Source organism: Trematomus bernacchii, unplaced genomic scaffold (genome assembly GCF_902827165.1).
Source record: "Trematomus bernacchii unplaced genomic scaffold, fTreBer1.1, whole genome shotgun sequence".
NCBI lineage: Eukaryota > Metazoa > Chordata > Actinopteri > Perciformes > Nototheniidae > Trematomus > Trematomus bernacchii.
The window spans coordinates 11,360,514-11,380,914 of record NW_022987648.1 but is presented as its reverse complement, the minus strand read 5'-3'; the positions used below and the strand labels follow the sequence as shown (position 1 = coordinate 11,380,914).

The 20,401-nt window shown below is 39.8% G+C and overlaps 1 protein-coding gene across 7 annotated transcripts in view; it reads right to left on the bottom strand.

Annotated features, from left to right (window-relative positions):
• epb41l5 (erythrocyte membrane protein band 4.1 like 5) overlaps nt 1-20,401 on the bottom strand; it is a 44,158-nt gene that overhangs the window by 23,155 nt on the left and 602 nt on the right. For all 7 annotated transcript variants that reach the window (XM_034134604.1, XM_034134609.1, XM_034134610.1 and 4 more), the window contains exons 2-11: nt 18,915-19,129; nt 8,900-9,004; nt 6,656-6,698; nt 6,268-6,346; nt 5,877-5,921; nt 4,575-4,627; nt 2,178-2,298; nt 1,355-1,442; nt 1,139-1,227; nt 958-1,027 (exon numbers count right to left, since the gene is read on the bottom strand). In XM_034134604.1, the coding sequence (XP_033990495.1) occupies nt 958-1,027; nt 1,139-1,227; nt 1,355-1,442; nt 2,178-2,298; nt 4,575-4,627; nt 5,877-5,921; nt 6,268-6,346; nt 6,656-6,698; nt 8,900-9,004; nt 18,915-19,094 (873 nt within the window). In that variant the 5' untranslated portion in view covers nt 19,095-19,129. The remainder of the gene's footprint in view (nt 1-957; nt 1,028-1,138; nt 1,228-1,354; nt 1,443-2,177; nt 2,299-4,574; nt 4,628-5,876; nt 5,922-6,267; nt 6,347-6,655; nt 6,699-8,899; nt 9,005-18,914; nt 19,130-20,401) is intronic.

Here is a 20,401-nt window from a genome sequence, read left to right as displayed (position 1 = left end):
ATTTACCTTGTTCAATTGTTTCCTTTTATTCGAAATGCTCAGATATGACGGGGACGGTGTATTACAAGCTGTTTTTACAATTTTAGTAATATCAAGTTTTAAATATTTTGCACTTCCTGGAGGACATCAGCTGAACGTAACTTGCTTTCACTAAGATACTGTGCTCAGATGTTATGTATGATGCAGACAATCGTTGACATTGGTTGTAGGCCTACAAAATGAATCAAATTGTTATTGAAATGACAATATGGACAATCCAAATCGCATTAAACGCAATAATAAGTCAAAGGTAAATATTAGTAATTATTCTGAATTAAGTTGTACAGCAACATAGAAGTCCCGGGCTACTAATCCTATTCTACAGACTTAAAAAAACATCCTTATTTGGAGCATTTAAATATAATTGTATATTCCATTATAAATGATGTTACTTTTGTTCAAATTGTGCATCTCTCATTAGTAATGAATGACCCATGTGAATAGCTTCCTACACAATGAACAAACAAAAGATGTATATTCTTACAAGAGCTGTCTCCCAATAAATACATTCTTAGTCGACCAGCACTAACACTTTGTTTTTCCTGAAAGACAAATTGATTTAATTAAAAGATCTGTAAAACTGACGAACTTTCTCCATGTGTTTATAAGTTTCTTGGAAATAAGTCATTCAGCATGAAACAATCCACACCTGCTTAAAATGCTTATGATACCATCTATAATTAACTGCTATTAGTTAGTAATTCACTTACGTTGGGTGATTTAAGTGTGGTAAATACAGTACATTCATTACATACAATATGTAGGGAGCATTTAGATTGGGTCATTCATGTTGTCAAGAGGGATTACTGTGAGTAATGAATGCATGTTTGGCATTTTTAACATTCCACTGTATGCCTAGAATCTGTGTGTGTGTGTATGTGTATGTGTATGTGTATGTGCATGTGCGTGTGCGCTCACCTGGTCATCATCCTCCACTACCACCAGAGTCAGTTTGCTCTTCTTGAAATCCAGACAGGTGATCTTGGGCCTACAACACATATGTCCAAAACAAATAAACACACAGAGAGGGAGGATTGATGAAATCTGAAAAATGTGTTTCTTTTAAGGATACAAATAAATGAAAAATAAACAAACATACCAGAAGAAGAGCCCGATCTTTGTTTCTCCTTCAAACACCAGAACTCCAGTGGGTGTCAAACCCAGACTGTACTCGTTACCATCTCTAGCCTGCAGAAAAAAAGAAGATACTTGTTAGCCTCTCACATATTCTTTTTCACTTCCCCTCTTTCATAGAGGGCACTTCCAATTCAGCTTTTACAGTACATGCTAGTGAGAAAGAGTGAGTGGCAGTTACCTTGACCATATGCATGTCCACCCCATACATTTCCAGCCACTTGGCTTTATTCAGGTAGTTAATTTCAGCTTGGGCCGGCATCTGACCTCTGAAGGAGAGGAGGGGAGAAGGGGGGGGAGAAACAAAACATGATTGACATTGTGCATGATCAAAAACACAATGGCAGCTTCAAGCCACAATAATTGAAAGCAGAAGTAACCATGCAGTGATGAGACGCAGTATGTGCAGTAGTTTAGTTATAGTAAAACGGCTACTTCTCTGTAATAAAATACATTATTGGAACCATAATATTCACTATGGGCATAAATATTAACACCTGGGTTGAGTATCGTGAGTCTGATAGAGAGAATCCATCAGGAGTAAGAAGAAGAAAAAAAAGATAATTAAATAAATATATATTTATCGAACCATGTCATGTTGCAACCAGGCTTGGAATTTCGTCATTTTAGGGGCAAGGCCGTTTAATTATTTCACGCATAATATAACAGAAGGAAAGACGATCTAAGTTTGTTTATCATGTTCTCGAGTTTTGCCTCTTGTTTTGATTTGACAATTGAAAAGGCCTATTTCGTTTGTTGAATGGGAGTGGAAATGATTTTATATTATTTTGACCACAAGCCACCATCAGAAGCCAGACAAGTCTTCAGAACTGTGGGTAACAATAATACATTAAAAGATACTGCGTTAAAAATATCTGATTAAAGAAGTCCAAGTCCTTTAAGCAAACAAAGAAAGTAAGGAGCGCTACTTGTTGTTACCCTCTTGGAAAATATGTACTTAAATATAAATGGAAGTAAAAAAAGAGTTTTCGTGACATGCTGACCTGCAATCCTTCCATCCGTTGTATATTGCTAGCTCCACGTCCTCCGTCTGGTTGGGGATGAAGCGAAATTCTGACACCAGGTCCAGATTATGTTCTAATGGGTCACAATCGCCAAGTTCAGCTGAAATACACAAAGATAAACACTTTAAGACACACAGGTTCACCACATAGATTTGTAGTTTAGTGGGGTGGCTGTAGGGATGTTAATGCACTGATCTACCAATCAGTGGGTCAGTGGTTCGATCCCAACCCCCGCAGTCCAATAGGAATGTATACGGTATTTAGGTGTATGTAAATTGCTCGGAAGAGGAAGCCTAGGAGAGTGCCTGATATTGTGGTAGCAGTTAATCCTAACCAACCTTATAATAAAGAAATCATCCGTTAAAGTTAGCGCACATAATGTTATGTAGCGTCACGTCAGAGGTCATAGATATTAAAGTGACAAAAAGACAAACCCAGAAAGGAAAAAAACAAAAATCTTTCCTAAATAAGAAGGAAAATGGTGCGTTGAAAGGGAAGTGGGAAAAAAAATCTTATCTCTGGTATGTGGTGTAGAGAAACAGGACAGACTGAAAAGGCTTGGTTCTGATTACATGTTGCAGTGTCTGGGCAGATAAGAGAAACTAGGACCTCACTGTTTGAACAGTCCAGCTGTGAGCATAGCCTCAAGTTATAGACGAGAGGGAAAAAACGATTTTATCCTTTCCCTATCCCGGCGACTGTCAGTGGACCAACACATCATTCTGAATAAAGGAAAAAGAAGGGAGGAAGCTGAACCGAAGGAAAGAGAGAAGACAGAGAGGGTGCTGGATTAGGGGGCCTCCGAAGAGGATGGAGCACTAATGAGCTGGCATTTGCCCCACAGCCACTGTGTGTGGATGTGTGTGTGTGTGTGTGTTCAAGAGTTTGTGCACGCAATCTCATTCCATGAAATGTCTCTAATGAATCAAACTTGGTTCCTCTGAGGCAGCACTTGTTGTATTGCTATGCAGTAAACAGCTACATTTCTTACTATTAGAAAGAGTAAATATGTGAATTTTCTGCATTCGTACATGTAACCGTATTGCCGGTATGGAAACATAAATTGCTCTGATTACTCTTAACGTTACACTGAAGTTTGATAAGCAAATGTTGCCAGGAAACAGGAGATAATATTTCTTCCGATGCATACACTTTACCTGACACTATTACTTCATTCATAAAAGTGAGAGGAACAGTAGTATGAAACATGTTGTGACCAAAGTAATGGTTCTGCTGTAAACTATATTTAGAGCCCATGAGACAATACTTTTTTCCCCAATATATTTCATCATATTAGGGAACAAACAGACTAAATATAGCATAGAATAGAATCATTTAATGTCATTATACATGTACAATGAGCTTTTCTCCCTTTTAAAAGGTGCCATCAAAACAAAAACAACACAACATAAGACAACAAATACACGCAGCATACATATTTATGTAGGAATAAAGTGCAGTAATTATTTCCAGGGGAATAAAAAATAAAATGTAATAAATAATAATAGTAGGGATAGGCTGTATTGCAGAATTTACAAGAAGCACAATCAAGGATTTGGTATCTATACACTTATAAGATATTTGAAAAGAATATGGCATTTGGGACATAAGGGGACAATAAAACCAACTGGAAGTGAGCCAGGCGCACATTTTAGCAGTAGCCAAACAGTGGTACTCAATCACATTGACGTGACGTCCTCTTGGCCACATTTACTTTTTAACAATCATTAGGTGCTTAAAGTTGTAAATGTGTTAAAGAATGAATTGTCCATTCATTTGGATGAGCCGAGAGCGGACGTGATGCTGCAAAAAGGGACTTGAATGAAAACGCAAGCATGCCTGCTCTATGGGTTCAGATCGGGAAATGTTTGGGGGTCAGGGGATTTTTGTGCCTCTAAGCAACTTCCATAGGAATGAACGGGCTCTGCCTCCAACACTTTATACATTGATGGGGATTATGAGTAAATGACTGTCTGGTGAGTAGTGGGCTGCTCAACTATGATTTGGAGACATACGTTATAGCTTTAATAGTTACAAAGTAGGTTCAGGGGTTAGGAACTTTACCAGATTTAAGCCATATGGACAAACATAAAGTAGCTTGTAGGAAAGGGACTTAGTCACTGCAGATTGAAAACCACCAGACTACTTGGTGTGTGAGTGTATTGTGCTCAAACCTAAAACTGATGCTTGACTGACTCACACCACACTCACTTGTCTAAGCAGAAGCTGTATTTTTGTGGCCTCTGTGCAGTGAACACAGTTCATATCTCAGCTCTGCAGAGGAGTGTGCACCGCAGCATACAAAATAATGGCAGCTATTACAGAGGTGAACCCAATTAACAAACGCACAGATGGAGAGAAGCCTGTTGTGCTTACCCTGTAACGAGAAGGAAGCCAACTCCACCGCTGTGTCAAACGGACATTCTAGCCTGAAAACAAAGACAGGGGGAGAGTCAGACACAGCAACATCAATAAAGATAAAACACAACCATAGGCCATTAAAACCCTCCCATTGTTCTTCACTGAGGCCTATTTGTGCAGCCAAACAATGCAAACATCTTTCCTTTTTGTAGTAAAAACGTACACTTATGTTCCCTTCTACTTATCGACTACTGTTTATAATTCAATCTGTTCCCCAACATGTAATCCCTGTAAGCCTCTTATAGTAACATGGCAGTACACCTCATGTTTAGAGGGATACTTACTGATGATGGCAGTACAGTGTATTGTCCTGCTCAAGTCTTAGTAGATAGTAGTGTGAAATACTCGGTTAAATTGCAGGACAGATGGGCAACGAGTCAGCATTTTAGCACTCCCGATTCCTTCATCTCGAAGTCAACACATTTTTAATGGTTAGATGCTTGAAATAAGAGATTTCAACGTTGTATTTCTACGACATAAAATATGTCAGTAAATATCCCACTGATGGATATTCAAACCTTTTTATCTTAAAACGTCTGTTGCCAACTAGTGGCTTAATGACACTAAACGTCATCACACCGAACATTAGCCGCCTTTAGCTTAGCGTTGGTTCCACAAAGCTAATTTAATATCTTTTAGCCTAACGTTAGCTTTTTACTTCTAGTGATTGCATTTATGCTTCAAAATCATACACTCTTTGTTCAGCAGGATAATATCAACAAATTAACACAACTTTTAAATATCATAAGTGCGTGTTAGCCAACGTTTTTTTTGTGCAATATTCCAAAATCCAATGGAAAAATAAAAGTTGTCTTTGTCGTGAGAACATGCTAGCTTGCGATGCTAACTTCCTGTTCAGACTAAAACAATATGTCATCACTGCACCAATCTATTACTGTTAATGGGCCAATAACATTTTGACTTCGTTTTGGTTTTGTACACTGTGCAGGGCTATGTAAACCACTCTGAGTGTGCGAACTAACATGTAAGCAAATAGTCAAAAATTCAAGGTTGTTTCAATTATTGGATAAGTGTTCGCTAGGTCTTACTAGAAGGACATTTTTTTTTTTTTTTTTTAAATGGAAGTTTTAGAATTGTAGATCATTATTATTTGATTTGAAAGGTTTCTTTTCTACTGCCAACTGAAAGAATATTTAACTGACAAGCTACACCCACATAATGGTTCATTTATTTGGAGTATCATGGGAACTTGATTAATATGAGAGGCAGTTAAAAGTTAAAAAGGAAATTACTTACTTGCCACTGAGGATATCTTGCTTTAACTGCAACACAAAAAGGTATCTGGAAAAAAGTGAAATACAGTTAAATATGTTCATCAAATGAGTCAGAAAATAATTCAGGCTTAAGAGGTCGCATGGTACACAGAAGTAAAATACATTTTGTGTATGGATCAATGGATAAGTATCCCCAAAAGATCCTTCTTACAACCCCTAAAGTAGAGGTGGATCTAATCTAAACACAATTAAGTAACCTTGCAGGAACCCCACATAATACTGACTTTCTTTAAGATGTATAAGATTTACAGATTTTCAATATAAAGAACCTTGAAACAACCAGATTACTTTGGCTTTAAATTGTGAGTTCCAGGAAAAGCAAGGCTAGCGATTCAGATGTCTGTGTAACTGACCTGGTGAGCTCCTCGTGCAGGTTGTTGGGTTCTGAGGAGTAAAACTTAACTCTCAGGTGAAGGCAGTATGGTGGTCCAACTGGAAGACACATTGAAAATACAGCTCAATAAATTGAATCAAGCTCAACAATCATATTATTTGGTAACTAAAAAAAACAAGGTGAAATAGTTTTTGAATAAACTTCTCTTCAAGACCAGATACATAACCACATTCACTTACAAAGACATTGTGATATACAAGGACAAATAATGTACACTTCTGCCTAATCATACAGAAGTGTACACAGCGCAGTTATTTACATAATATGTTTATAGATAAAGTTAGTAATCATGCATATTAGGGGGAGGGGAGAATACATTGATAGAGGGTGTGCCTCCGTGTACTTACTTTTCACTTGCTTTTTGATACTCTTTGTAATGTCAAGCCAGTGCTGAAATGACATAAAAGGCAATAACAATTGTTTTTAAAAAGAGATCAATATCAAAAGCAATTTCATGTAACAAGTAATCCACTTCTCCACAACTATTTTACCAGCATTTATTCCATTTTTAAACAATTCATATGTATATGTGCAGCTGAATGAAGTGATTGGTTATGTAAATGAAGAGTGGTGTGAGGTCACATTTACACGCACTCACTAAAGTCATTATTCTGTTCTGTGCTTGGTTTTTCATGGAAATTCAGGCTCTATGAGGCATGAGAAATGTCAAGGAGAGGCGGTGCATATGCAAGTTAGAGAGAGCGAGAGATAACAGAGGAACTTTCTAGTCTCCTCTCCCCCACATTCTTTACCACAACCCTCCCCCTCTCTCTCTCTCTCTCTCTCTCTCTCTCCCCACCTCTCTCTCTCCAGAGTCCCTCCCTTCAGTTCCATCCTCCCACCAGCTTTCCTTCCTTCACACAGTATCAGGGTGAAGGAACAGGGTCACTGGCAGAGCAATGACTTAAAACGGTTTGTCTCCCAGCACAGCCTGACTCGCAGAGTGCCATAACCAATCCCTTTAGCCGATCGCTGGCAGGGAAAGTCCCCGCCTAAAGCTCCCCTTCAAACGGGTGAGTGGTGATTTGGACTGAAATCTGAAGTCTGGCTGTGAGCAGCAGCAGCAGAGAAAACTCCACGGCTTGGTGAAATGTAAACTAACATTACTGATCACCGTTTATTTGAAGATATATAGGTGGGATTTAGATATTTTTGCAAGAATTTTCTTTTAGCATTCAAAATATATTATAAGGATCATGGTGTGATTTTTTAAAGAAGATCTGTACCAAATAAATGTTTCCTTAAAGAAGACTTTTCGGTCATTATCAGCTGTCATAATTGTGTATTACGCCTAGGGATGCTCCGATCGCCAATTTTGGGGGCGATCACCGATCACCGGAATCAGTATCGGCCAATACCGATCGCCGATCCGATCGAGTGGGCGGGGCCTAAATGGAAGATTTAAACATCACTTTAAATCTTCCATTTAAAGTGATGTTTAAAACTCAGTTAATGGGGCTCATTCACTGGAGCTTCCACAAACAACAATCAACTTAATTATTACATTCAAATGATGTACATTATTCAAGTTTACATTAACTTTGGATAATACCACGGGAGAAATGAGCGGAAGCGCTCTCTTTTCCTCTCTCCCCCTCCTGACAGCCTGTCAGTATCGTCTCATGCAGCTCACTGATCCAGTAATGAGTGACCCGACAGTGAAGAATAAATATATGTATAACTAGTTTAGCTTGTTCCAGAGGTAGATAAAATAGCTAAGTGTGTTAGGTCTAACTCTTGTGTGTTCTGCTCCGCTCACCGGTCCGTCACAGCGGGTGGAGCTGCAGGATTTCTGCTTCACACACACGTTGCATACCGCTATTTTACTGTCTTTTTCGGACACCTTCAAATAATGCCAGACTGGTGAAGCCATTTTGGCGAGCTTGTTTTGCCGCGCACAGAGAAAAGTGTCATGTATTTTACGTCATGCGATCGGCTCTCGCGATCGGCATGTTTAGAGAGCACCGATTGATCGGTAGAGAGTGAGTATCGGCAGATCTCGATCGGTGACCGATCGATCGGAGCATCCCTAATTACGCCTCTACTCACTGTGACATGTCTCCTTGCTTTAATGTTCAAAAAGGTCTTTATTTTTCTCATACTGCCTGTGCTGCAGCACCTCTTTTCACCCTCTGTCTGAAACCAGAGCCCCGTCTGCTCAGATTGGTTAGCTGGCCAGCTCTGTTATGATCGGTCAAACCCTTAGAAATGTTCCGCCCCGTAGCCTATCACGTAAAATGTGTTGGTGCGCTAGCCAATAGAAGTGCAAGTGTTTTATAGTGATGTCATTATGTTATAGGAAGTAAACAAAGGAGTCCAATGGAGGCGTTTCAGGCAGGGGAAGGGAACTTTGCACAAACACCTATATAACACACTACAGGAAATGGAAAACTCCAAAAAGCATAATAGGACCCATTTAACATTTCAATTAATGTGCAGCACTAATGAATACAATAATGAGGAGTTGAGGAAAGTGGATATTAGGATTGATTACAGTTACAGGTAACAAAATCACAAGAACAGTGAAAGTATCCAAATAAGACGTTTAAAAGAATGAGAGATGTTTGTTTAAGGTGTATTTTCATTCTTACCGCCACTTGTGCAGAGTCCATGAAGCGCAGCCCGAAATAGTCTTTCTCTACGATGTCCAGATGGTACATGATCTGGTCAAACAGCTCCTCACCTTTGGCTTTTTTCTGAACCGAATAAACAGAGGACATAGTGAGAAATCTAGGGTCATGAAGGAAACACAAGATGTAAACAAGTGTTATTAGAAAGAAGTTTAAAGTGTGAATATTGAAAGTATTAATATTGATATAGTCAAGAAGTGTAAGCAGCATCCAAATTCTAGCTAAGGAAGAAATGGGTAGTCTACGGATTGTCAGTCCGGGAGATGAGGTCAAATTACAACAGATACATCTGCAATGTGGTGCAATTCTGACCCGGGGACCACTTATCTCATTCCTCTGAAGACCTCTTTTTTCCTTTTATTTAACCTGCGACAAAACATTGTTAGGTGCAGAGCTTAAAACTTGGAAAAAGTGTGCTCTGATTTGTGTTTCATGGATTTGCATAGAGAGATATGAGAACATATTAACATGAAGTACGCCAAGTTTGAAACAGGTGTGGTCCTTTCTGACAAGGCCGTACCAGTCACTGCCTGTGTTCAGCCTGGGACTGGGAGATCTCTCCCTCACATGCACACATGCGCACACACATCCAAATTCCCATGAGGCACAGTGACAGAGTTGCCATGGTTATGGGGGCTGAGGTGCCCCAGACACCAGGAGCTGAGGGGAAGTGGGGTGGCTGGAGACATCATGTGATCATCTGGCTCTGTGAGCCCTTCACTAAATCAGGAACAAATGCCATCCAGGATCAGAGTGAATTTTCTTCTTTGTATTACTCTGGTTGTTTTACTGCCTTTCATTGAAATAAATACAGTATGAGCTCTTGCATATGATTTAAGGTTTTAACCTAGCTGGCTTGGCACTATGTTTCAAAAAGACCACTGTTCTTCCTAGCAAACTCAACATGTCAGTTTTTTCAAAATTCCTACAATTTTGCCTTTATGCTTGCGGCACCAATTTGTAAGCACTACGGAAGATGGCTTTAACAATGTCATCATTAAGACTTTCTTAGATTGTCTCAGAAGAACACACTTCCTGAGCTTTTCCCCATCAATTTGCAATGCAGTAAAAGAGGCCATACACTCTTCGGCCAATGTAATGTAGCAGCGATGCGTTCCGATGCACTGGAGTATGAGTCTACATCAGACTCTCCAAAAGATGGAACTAGTGCAATGTGTTTTCTGAATCCATTTTGTTCTGGCACTGAAATGATAAGAGTTTTCTTGCAACAACTACACTTGCAAAAAATGTTTTACATTAGTGTGTTAGAACCTTCAGAACAAAAACATCCACAATCCACAATGTTTTCCCTTTGACCGCTCATGTGAACATCGAGTCCCCATACAGAATGCAGAGTAATGGTCATGGCATCCATGTGACTGGCCTCTGAAGGTATCCCTTCAGTAAATCACCGGGGTGTAAGGAGTTTTTTTGTCCACTTGTTTAATGACACACTAACTGCTGCAACAACTAAATACTGTAACTCGAGCAATGGGCATGGACCCAGGTCAGCACAAACTCAGATTATTTGGGATTTTGTTCTATATTAACATGAACAGACACTTTCCCATATTTATAATGCCTCAATTCACTGAGCTTTAATGTACTTTAACGCTGATGTTGGTATCAGAGCTGTAGCCTGTTTCTTCCATTTTTGGGAAGTTATATTAGCTGCTTTTAAGGTAGATTTCACTAACTATATGCAATATTTTCTCACGAAAATCAGGAATAAATCACTGTGTAGAAAAAATAAAAACACACTTTCTTTTCTCACAGACCCCAAGAGAGCTCCTGGGCAGCTGAGGGGGGGCTGGCCCCATGCTAGCTGGCATAGTTGACAAGGCATACCGCACCCCTACAGTACCCAGGGAGAGAGTACAAAGGACTCATTGTGTTTGTGTTTGTGTTTGTGTGTGTGTGTGTGTGCATGTGTGCTGCACTCAAGGCCTTGTTATACTGCCTGCAGTATTGTTGGGCTGTTTGCAGTCTTCCTGCCGGCCTGTGAGCACACAGATCTGTCTCTCAGACACTGTGCGTCACAATGTTCAAGTTACAATTGAGGTGTTTAGCTGATGCTCTTATCTACTGCAATTTACAACTCCATTCAAATCATTGGGCGTAGTAATGCAGCCTGTTTAAACGGGGCAAAACACAATGTGGAAGGTGGAAGACTAGCGGATTTTAAGAAGGACAATCATATTGTTTGTTTATTCTACACACTTTCCTGTCCATTTATAGCAGAGAGTGGTGCAGGAATGAGTCTTAAACCTAGGAATTTAGTTAGCATTTTAGCACTTGCGGGTTCCCTCGTCTTAAACTCAAATTTAAGACGAGGGATGCCACAATTAAGGTCTGTGGTTAATACAAGCTTCCCCACTGGTATGATGCATGAAGCTTCTACTTCAGTTGCTAACAATTGGCTAAATAAGACTATTAAATGTCTTCAGGCTGAATTTTGGCCGCCTTTAGCTTAGCAGTGGTGAAGTGAAGTTGCTCATTAATAGCCCAACTATTAGCCTATTGTAAAAGTAGTGTTAATATGTGGAGATTATCATGCTGAAGAAAAAACGTGTCAGTATCATAAATGTGTGTCTGCCACGATCTTGTTTTCAAATGTTCCAAAATCAAATGGATAAATCCCATTGGCTTTAGCAGAGCGAGCCCTTTGCGCTGCTCACTTCCGGGTCCTATAATCTTCTGGCCATGTTTACTCATTACACCACAAGAGATAAGTTATAGCGAGCTATTGTTTGTCCTTAATGGAGCATTACTTTGCATGCCCATTTAAGTAATAAAGTCACTGCGTGTGACTCTGCAAATTCCACTCAACCACAACAAGACACAAGGTGACCTGACAACTCGGCAATAAATCGGCTCCATGGCTTTCCTTTGACTTATTACCAAAGTTATAAAAGGTTTCTTGAGTACTCTTCAGGGACGCCATGTAAACTACACTTTACGCAATGCCCTATTTACCATAAAGAATAAATGCTGTTTGTATTTTGTGAACCTTCACATCGTGGAAATCAGCAGGACGTTACAGGGCAAGGTTAAACAATGGATAACTAAACATATCTGCACATTCACTCCAGTGAGAGTTGCTCAACAAATGCAAATATCTATATATTGTGGGTTTATTTTTAAGCTATTACAATGTATTAAAATTAATTTGTTTTGTATTCTGTGAATAGTGAATACTGTATAGATCTTTTTTATGTTGATATGTATATATTCACTGTTAAAGTTGTTTATTTTTAAATGTTTTAACTCATATGCAACACCTTGGTAATATGTTCCAGTACGGAAACAATAAACCAATTTGGAATCACTTAAAGCCTGATGTCATGCGGTACCCGGAACGAAATGGACCAATCCCGAAGAGCTATGGCCACACCAGCAGCGTCGTGTTCCTCCTCCAGAGGTTCGAAGAACCGGCATTTCACAGACGAAAGCTTCCAAACATTGCCCAGTTTTGAGGCCGGATATGCACAGCTTGTTTGGACCGTTTGGAGCAGGGGAAGATCTGGGTATACAACCTGTAAGTTTGCATTGTTATTTGTGTATTTATCAAACAAGACTGTTTAAATGTGTAAACTGTGTTGGACTGCTAAGCCATTGACACAGTGCTAACTGTGCTAACTAAGTTGCTAGAGTTTCCATATATCAACTCTAATATCAGCAGATGGCCTTGCATACATGTATCTCATAGCAGGAGAATGTCTGCATTCACACACAAAATACCTATTGACAGTATACTCCGGGTGATTTGCCGGTCAGTCGCGAAACGTAATTACATTATAGCTGGCGTAGCGATCTAACACACGGAGGTAGAGCTAGTTTTGGTCAGAAAAACATTTTTGTGATGCTACGTTGCTAGCGTTTAAATATATCAACTACAATGTCAGCAGATGGCCTTACATGTTTGTCATGGCAGGAGAATGTCTGCAGTCACACACACGGAATACTCATACAGTATACTGTACTGTGATTTACCGTACATTGTGACCGTACATATACTGCATGTAGCTAACGAGGCTAGCTGTATGCTAGCGCAAAACAATGTATTCATGCAAGTTACATTGTATGACCGAACGTAGCAGAATACCCGTATACGATTGCAATTATAAACACGTTATTGCTAGCCTAATATGAACCACTAGCTTTTGTTCATAGTAGTTTTATTACACTGCATTATAGTTGCCTTTCCTCCAAGCTAACGTTCATATCGTGTTAGCTACCAAGGTAAACAAAGCTAGGTTAGCATATTAGCAGGCAAGCTGTTCATTACACAACTACTACTAACGAATCTAAAACAACTAAGTTTCTCTAATATTTTGTGATTTGCATTTGATTTCGTCCAGCCAGATCCTGGCGGACAATCCATGACGGGGAAGGGATTCTACTACTACTGAGGGTGCTAAAAGGCACCGCACCGACTGTGCGCAGGCAAGATGCGAGGAGGAGGAATGGATGATATACCGTGTATATATGTATATTTATGTTCATTTTGTACATTTCTAAAAAATAAAGTTTAATGGAAATACTTAGTAGGCCTATCCTTTCTTCCCTGAATTCATATATAGCAAACCATGATTTGATTTCTCATCAAACAGTAGTAGTTTATAACGGGTAAAAATAACTTACTCTTTGTTATGAGAGTAGCTCGTAGGCCACAACGGAAAGACAAGGAGACATACACGAGTTTACAAAACCACGGCACATTTATTGTGGTAAATGCAGAGACAGGTGGTCGTGGGGAGAGGGTCGCTCAGTTCGTCCTTCTGCAGCCGCTTTGGAGAGAGACTCCGGGCCGCTGGGATTAATAGCACCGGCTACGGAGGTGTCCGTGATCGCGCTGATTACCCCTCTTTCAGCTCCACCCCACCGTAAGACAAAGGCCCTGAGGCCGTCACACTCTTCTATAACAACAGTTAAAAATATATATGTATATAAAATATACCGCCTGTACCGACGCCATGATAAGACTGATGTTACGCTGAGAGCAGCCGGGAAAAGCACTGGACATGGGCGCAGCCTCTCTGGTGGTTGACTAATCAGAACGAGTGGCCGAGCTGACCAATCGGAGCACACTAGGCTCACAGGGAGGGGGGGGCAAGAGCTCCAACGAGTCGTTTAGTGGAGAAAGTGAATACTGCTGAATACACATGCTTGACAGAGATGCTGTATGCGAAACCAATGTGAGTTTGGAAACATTGCACAGTATAAATCTATTTTAGTATACCTCAACAATGTAATTATGATCAGTGGAAATGGCCATGACATGGGCCCTTTAAAGGTGAGGTAGGTCATTTTGGAGAAACCAGCTCGAGTGCGCTAGAATTTGAAAATACAAAACCGGAAAAAATCTGCCACTTCCTTACAGAGCCCCTCCTCCAACACACACGAACGCGCACATGACCAATGAGGGCACGAGATAAGTTTGTGCACAGGTGGAAGGCTGACAGGCAGGTAGGCCATCCAGTTATTTCACCCGGGACGGCTAAAATGATTGGTCGGGCTTTTTACAGCGCCACGGCTTCCACAGATTAATTTTTTTTATGTATTTATTTTCAAAGCATTTAATATATTCATTGCTATCGGGATGTTAAGAGCATTCCATGGAATATAACAAAAAGTGTTTCTGAAATAAATGACATACCCCACCTTTAAGTTTGTCTTATCTAATCCATGTGCTGATGACGTTTGGTAGATGTTTTGATTATGCAAGCATACAGAACAAAAAGAGAGCCTTATTGTTTACAAAAATATTTCAGTTGTGGATAATTGAAAATGAAATGAGGTTACTTTAATGTCGAGCCATTCAGACTATTATTTTATATCAGATCCAATGGTGAGCTGTACAGTTTTAACATCAACAGAAATATTTTTATGTTTTTTTTTTTTTTTTTTAAACGTCTTCTCTGGGCTACAAATCTCCAGCGATAGAAAAGGGGGTGACAGTGTGGGGGGCTGGAGGGAGGGGAATGGGGCGAGAAGATAAAGAGAAAAGACAAGGAAGTAAATACATTTATAGGGAGGAATGTGAATCGTGAGGCTGTGTGGAATTCTGTTTGGACATGGATGCGGCAAACAAAAGTATCCCTAGGAGTCAACTTCGGATGGCCTTACATGCTAGTGACACACACACAAACACACACACACACACGGCTGGGAGGCCAGGAAAGCATGTGAAGGAGCTCTATTCAGTTTTAAATTGTGGCCTTCTATTTGCAACCGCCTGAACACCTAAAAGGGAAAACATTTCACCATTAAGCAGGGGGTTCCCCAAATGTATACCGGCCTGAGTTGAATCAACAACTTCTTAGCTATAACCTGGCTAACTGCTAACCCTTTAATCGAGATAAATGTTTAACTGTCTTGTTAACCAAAAAATAAACACTGACAGTGAGAAAGATGTTATACGTTGTGCGAACTAAAACAGGAATCTAAACTACAACTCGGTTAGCTGAAGCCTTTTTAAACAAAAAAAAGTGTTTAACCTGTTTTATAGATACCACCACTCCTATTACACAATGTGCTTTACCAGCAAAACAAAAAAGCTGCCAGTAAAAGGATTAAAGGCAGTGTGTGCTAACCGTTTTCTGAAGTCAGGTTATCTAAATGATATCTTTCCCTGGAAACCTGCTATCTTTCCCTCTCTACTGTAAGGATATTTTCTCGTGTCTATGTTGATACTCCTCCCTCCAATAAAAGTTCGCTAGTGACAACACAAAATTAGACCTTTTAGAATTCCATTGGTCCAATTGGGTTCTGCTGCAAGGAGGACAACTAATTGATATCTGCATCTTCTTAAGTCAAGCTGAAAGAATTAACTCCATATAATAGAAACATGAATAACTCCCTGAATTCTTAGTCGATCAACACCAAATGGACAGATCGGTAAAACTGAGTTTCTCCACAAAGATGAAAAAGCACCAATCAAATCCTTGTGTTGATTGGTGATATGCTCATATTGAGATATGCTCATATTGGAAATAACTGTAAAAGCCTTTTTTTAAGTTAGCCAGCTTATGAAATCTTGGATCAACACCACCAATTAGTCCAATCACCAACTAAAGGGGGCCGCCCCCCAGATGACAAAAGTCCGCCTGATAACCTCAGGAAAATCTAACACTGAGCATGACAATGTTTCCATGGTGATGCCCTGCCTTAGCTCAGGGCTCGAGCTTAAGGACCTCCCGTCGTCCCGGGGCCGAAAAAAATCGGGTCGGGGAGGATACAAATTAATTTTGGGACGAATTTGGGACGAGAGTTAAAATAAAAATACCCTGCTAACTCTACTACGAACGGCGATGAAAATGAAACTGACTGCACGTTTTGTGTAGCACACAGTTATTAAACCTCCTTGTCAACATAAACACACACAAAGCATTTAGCAACCCGCGAAATACACACAGTACGTATAGCTACAGCTGTCAGCCAGCCGTACAGCTGTGATGTAACTACCATTTTTTTACCCCGGAGCGGTGCGGAGAAACGAAACTTAACTTATGAAGCAGCTTTTGACGGCGCGCTATGCATGGGACACCCGAGAGGGGGTTTCCAGACATGTCATTGCAGCTGAGATGAGAACTCTCCATCGCATGTAGTCCTTAGCAATATGCTGCGCCTCTCCCCATGTAGGGATGGGTACCGAGCCCCGGTATTAAACGGGCCCCGGGCCGGAATTATTAAAGACAGTGGTAGAGACATTTAAAACATATATGTCATATGTATTATTGCTACATGAACATTATGTTGCAGTTTTAGTTTCGCCAACTCCGTTTCTAATATGCAATAAGACTACAAAATGCGTCTATGATGTATTTTCGATCTTATTTTCGATCTTTCCAATCCAGACGAGAGAGCTCTCTCCTGTGTGCGAGGGGGCGGGGCAGTTTGTAAAGGTCTCCTGACTGTGTTACAGACTGTCATCCTGGTTAGTGGTTACTCTGGGTTCTGTCTTCAGGACAGAGTGTTGGATTTTGTTGTTAATCGGATGGGACTTGATTGGATTCAATATTAGAGCAACTTTCTCGCTTGTGTGTTTTTTTTAAATATATTTGGCCTTTGTTTATGTGTTTGACTGATTGACTCAAATAAAAAGGTTGATGAATTATCATCTAATGATTTGTATGATGTTTTATTTATGTTAAAGGTCACTTTGAATGATTTTAACTAATGATAATGTAGAAAAACAAATATTTTAAATTCGGGACGGTCCACATTAATTTCGGGACGGCTTAGATTGTATTTCGGGACGGTTCCGGGAGGATGGTGAAAAAAGTTAGTCGAGAGCCCTGCTTAGCTGCCTCCACTTACTGTCAACACATGCAGGCTCTAGCGTAGGGCAAGAACACTCACCCAGCAGAAGAGAAACATTTCACTTTATCTGATGAGGTTTTGAGGGAGAAGCTAAAAAAAGAGAAACTACCCATAATGACTGACCAAATGAGGAGTGTTGCTGAGAACACCTTAACATACACAGAAGTAGTCCTCTTACGAGGTCTTCCCTTCTACAGTTCCTTTCTGGTTGTGTTTGAATGCTGATACTGTTGCAACAGATGTCTAGAAAGCTAACAGAGCAATGCTGCTAACTGGGTTCTTGTCAATGTCCTATCACTTGGAGATAGATGGATGATACGACAGAAGGATATCCTATATACCAAAGAAAGTTATTTTTGAAACTTAACACAAGGCCAGGGCTCTGCTGGAATGCATTCAGAATCAAACCAAATGTTCCTTCAGGCCCACACAGAAACTGACTGAATTTTTAAAGCATGAAAGCACACTGCTACAAGGTCAATAAACTTTAACGATTAGGAAGTAAAAAATCCCAACCAACAATGGTAAACAAAAAGAAGAAAGAGAAACAGTTGCAGCAGATAACATTCCACTCAAAGAAAGTCTCACCTTTCTTGGCACACAATACTGAGCGGATACGAAGGATAACGTGTTCATTATTTTTGCAGCTCTAACAGGTAGACAGATTCAGAAATGACACACACACACACACACACACACACACACACACACACACACACACACACACACACACACACACACACACACACACACACACACACACACACACACACACACACACACACACACACACACACACACCACACACACACACACACACACACACACACACACACACACACACACACACACACACACACACACACACACACACACACACACACACACACACACACACACACACACACACACACACACACACACACACACACACACACACACACACACACACACACACACACACACACACACACACACACACACACACACACACACACATGAAAATCGTGTATATTAACATTGCTTTCCAACTAGCAAAATAAGGAACAAGAGTGTTAGTGGGCACAAAAAAAAACTAGCTAAATTAACTTGTTCATATCTAAATACTTTTCTTCTGTTTGACCACTGATGTGTCGCCACTGTCAGAGATCTTCCTTGACTACTTACTTGTTAACTTGCTTACTAACTGCATACAGTATATGCTCAATTTCCTTATGTAGACACCAAACTGCTTTGTAACTCAAGTTAGTATGTGATTTAAAAAGTCCAATTGTTTTTGGTAACTGAGGCTCAGGAGGTACATGGACGTCCTCAATGTTAAAAATGTTGAATCGTCTTTGAGCAAGATACTTAACCCTAAATTGCTCCCGATGGTATGGCCAACATTGTGTAAATCATGAGTAAATGTGTGTGAATGCTAGGTTTCCTAAGCAGGTGGCACCTTGTTTGGTATCGTATGAATGTGAATGAAGGTTATGTCTATGTGAAAGCTCTTTGAGAGGTCCCAAAGCCTTGACAAGCGCTATATAGCATGCTGCTCCCAACAATCAAGTATATAAGAAAGCACAATCTCAATGTTGATGGCTGAAGATCAAAAACGTCTGGGTAGTGATCACTGCGCAGATAACAACCAAAAAGGCTTTCTCCTTACCGGCAGGTCCACGCTGACGTCCGTCCCGTCCAGTAAGGACACACGGCAGGTGATGACAGACTTTGCGTCCCCAGCAGCAGGGATGTGCGTTACGGCACGCTGGGCTTCCCGTAACCGACTTTTCTCTGCATGTTTCCGGATGGAGCGTCGCCCCAGCGTCCTGCGCAGGAAACTCAGCATGATGATGGGGGAGAGGGAGGGTCACACTACCACACCTGTGAGAGAAGAGAAGATAATTGTGTATTAGTGAACTGCACAGGGCTTTAGAATCGTTACAGATTTAAAAATAATATGTACATTTTGTTTGTTATGTGTATGCTGCGACCACAGAAAAATAAGAAGCAGTTTTATTGTTTTGTTAGATAATGCTGTCAATGTCATTTAGCAGCTAGCTAGTTAGTCACAATGAATACCTGACAGAAACTGCAAACAAACAGGTGAGCCCTTTTTTCATATTACCATATTGGCTATATAGTTAGTTACCATTGCATAATATGCAGGATGCAGAGAAGGCAACAGTCTCCTTTGTTCTTAACATTAAGTGTATATTAACTAAATTGTTTGCAACCAGTGGTGTAAAGTAACTAAGTATGTATTCAAGTACTGTGCTCAAGTACAATTTTGAGCAACTTGTACTTTACTTGACCTTTTACTACCTTGGACTTCTACCCAACTACAATTCAGAGGTATATCATGTAATTTTACTTGGATTGATGATGTGAAATATAATCAACACTTGCAACACAATGCTGCATCTTTATCAGCTTTGATAACACTTAAAATGTATCAACAATTGTAATCAAAACATATAATATTCATTATTCTGAAATCTGCATATAGTTTTACTTTTGGTACTAAAGTATATTTGATGATGATACTTTAGTACTTTTACTTGAGTAACATAGCAGGACTTTTACTTGTAAAATAATATTCCTACACTCAGGTACTTTTACTAAAGTACATGAGTATTTCTAGTCTGAAAACAACCTGTCTGACATACACCTAGAGATACATGTTGGCTGACAGAGTTAGCTTTAATCTGCTAACAAATAAAAAAATCGGATAATAAAGCTAAGCTAGGTTACATCAACGGATATAGCGTTTTATAAAGTAACTCAGTTGGAAAGAGGAATAATTGACAGCATTACGTCGTATCCTGTTAACATGTATTGCATTATAAGCCCAATTGTTACACTAACTAACTCTGCTTATTAATAATAACGGAAACAGTAAACGATTGGTTTTAAGGTGAGCTAGTGCTAACTGTTAGTTTCAGTGTCATAATGCTAACACTGACTTAACATTAAGATAACGAGAACATATACATATTCTAATGTTTAATTATTTCATTTAACGTTACTGTGTTTCTCTATTCGACGAATTGAAAAAAAGAGGAAAAGATAAAAAGTATTTTGGAAATGTAATTAAATTGACATTTAAATTAATTTGCTAAAGTAAACTACTATGTAGTACACTTCAAAGATGTG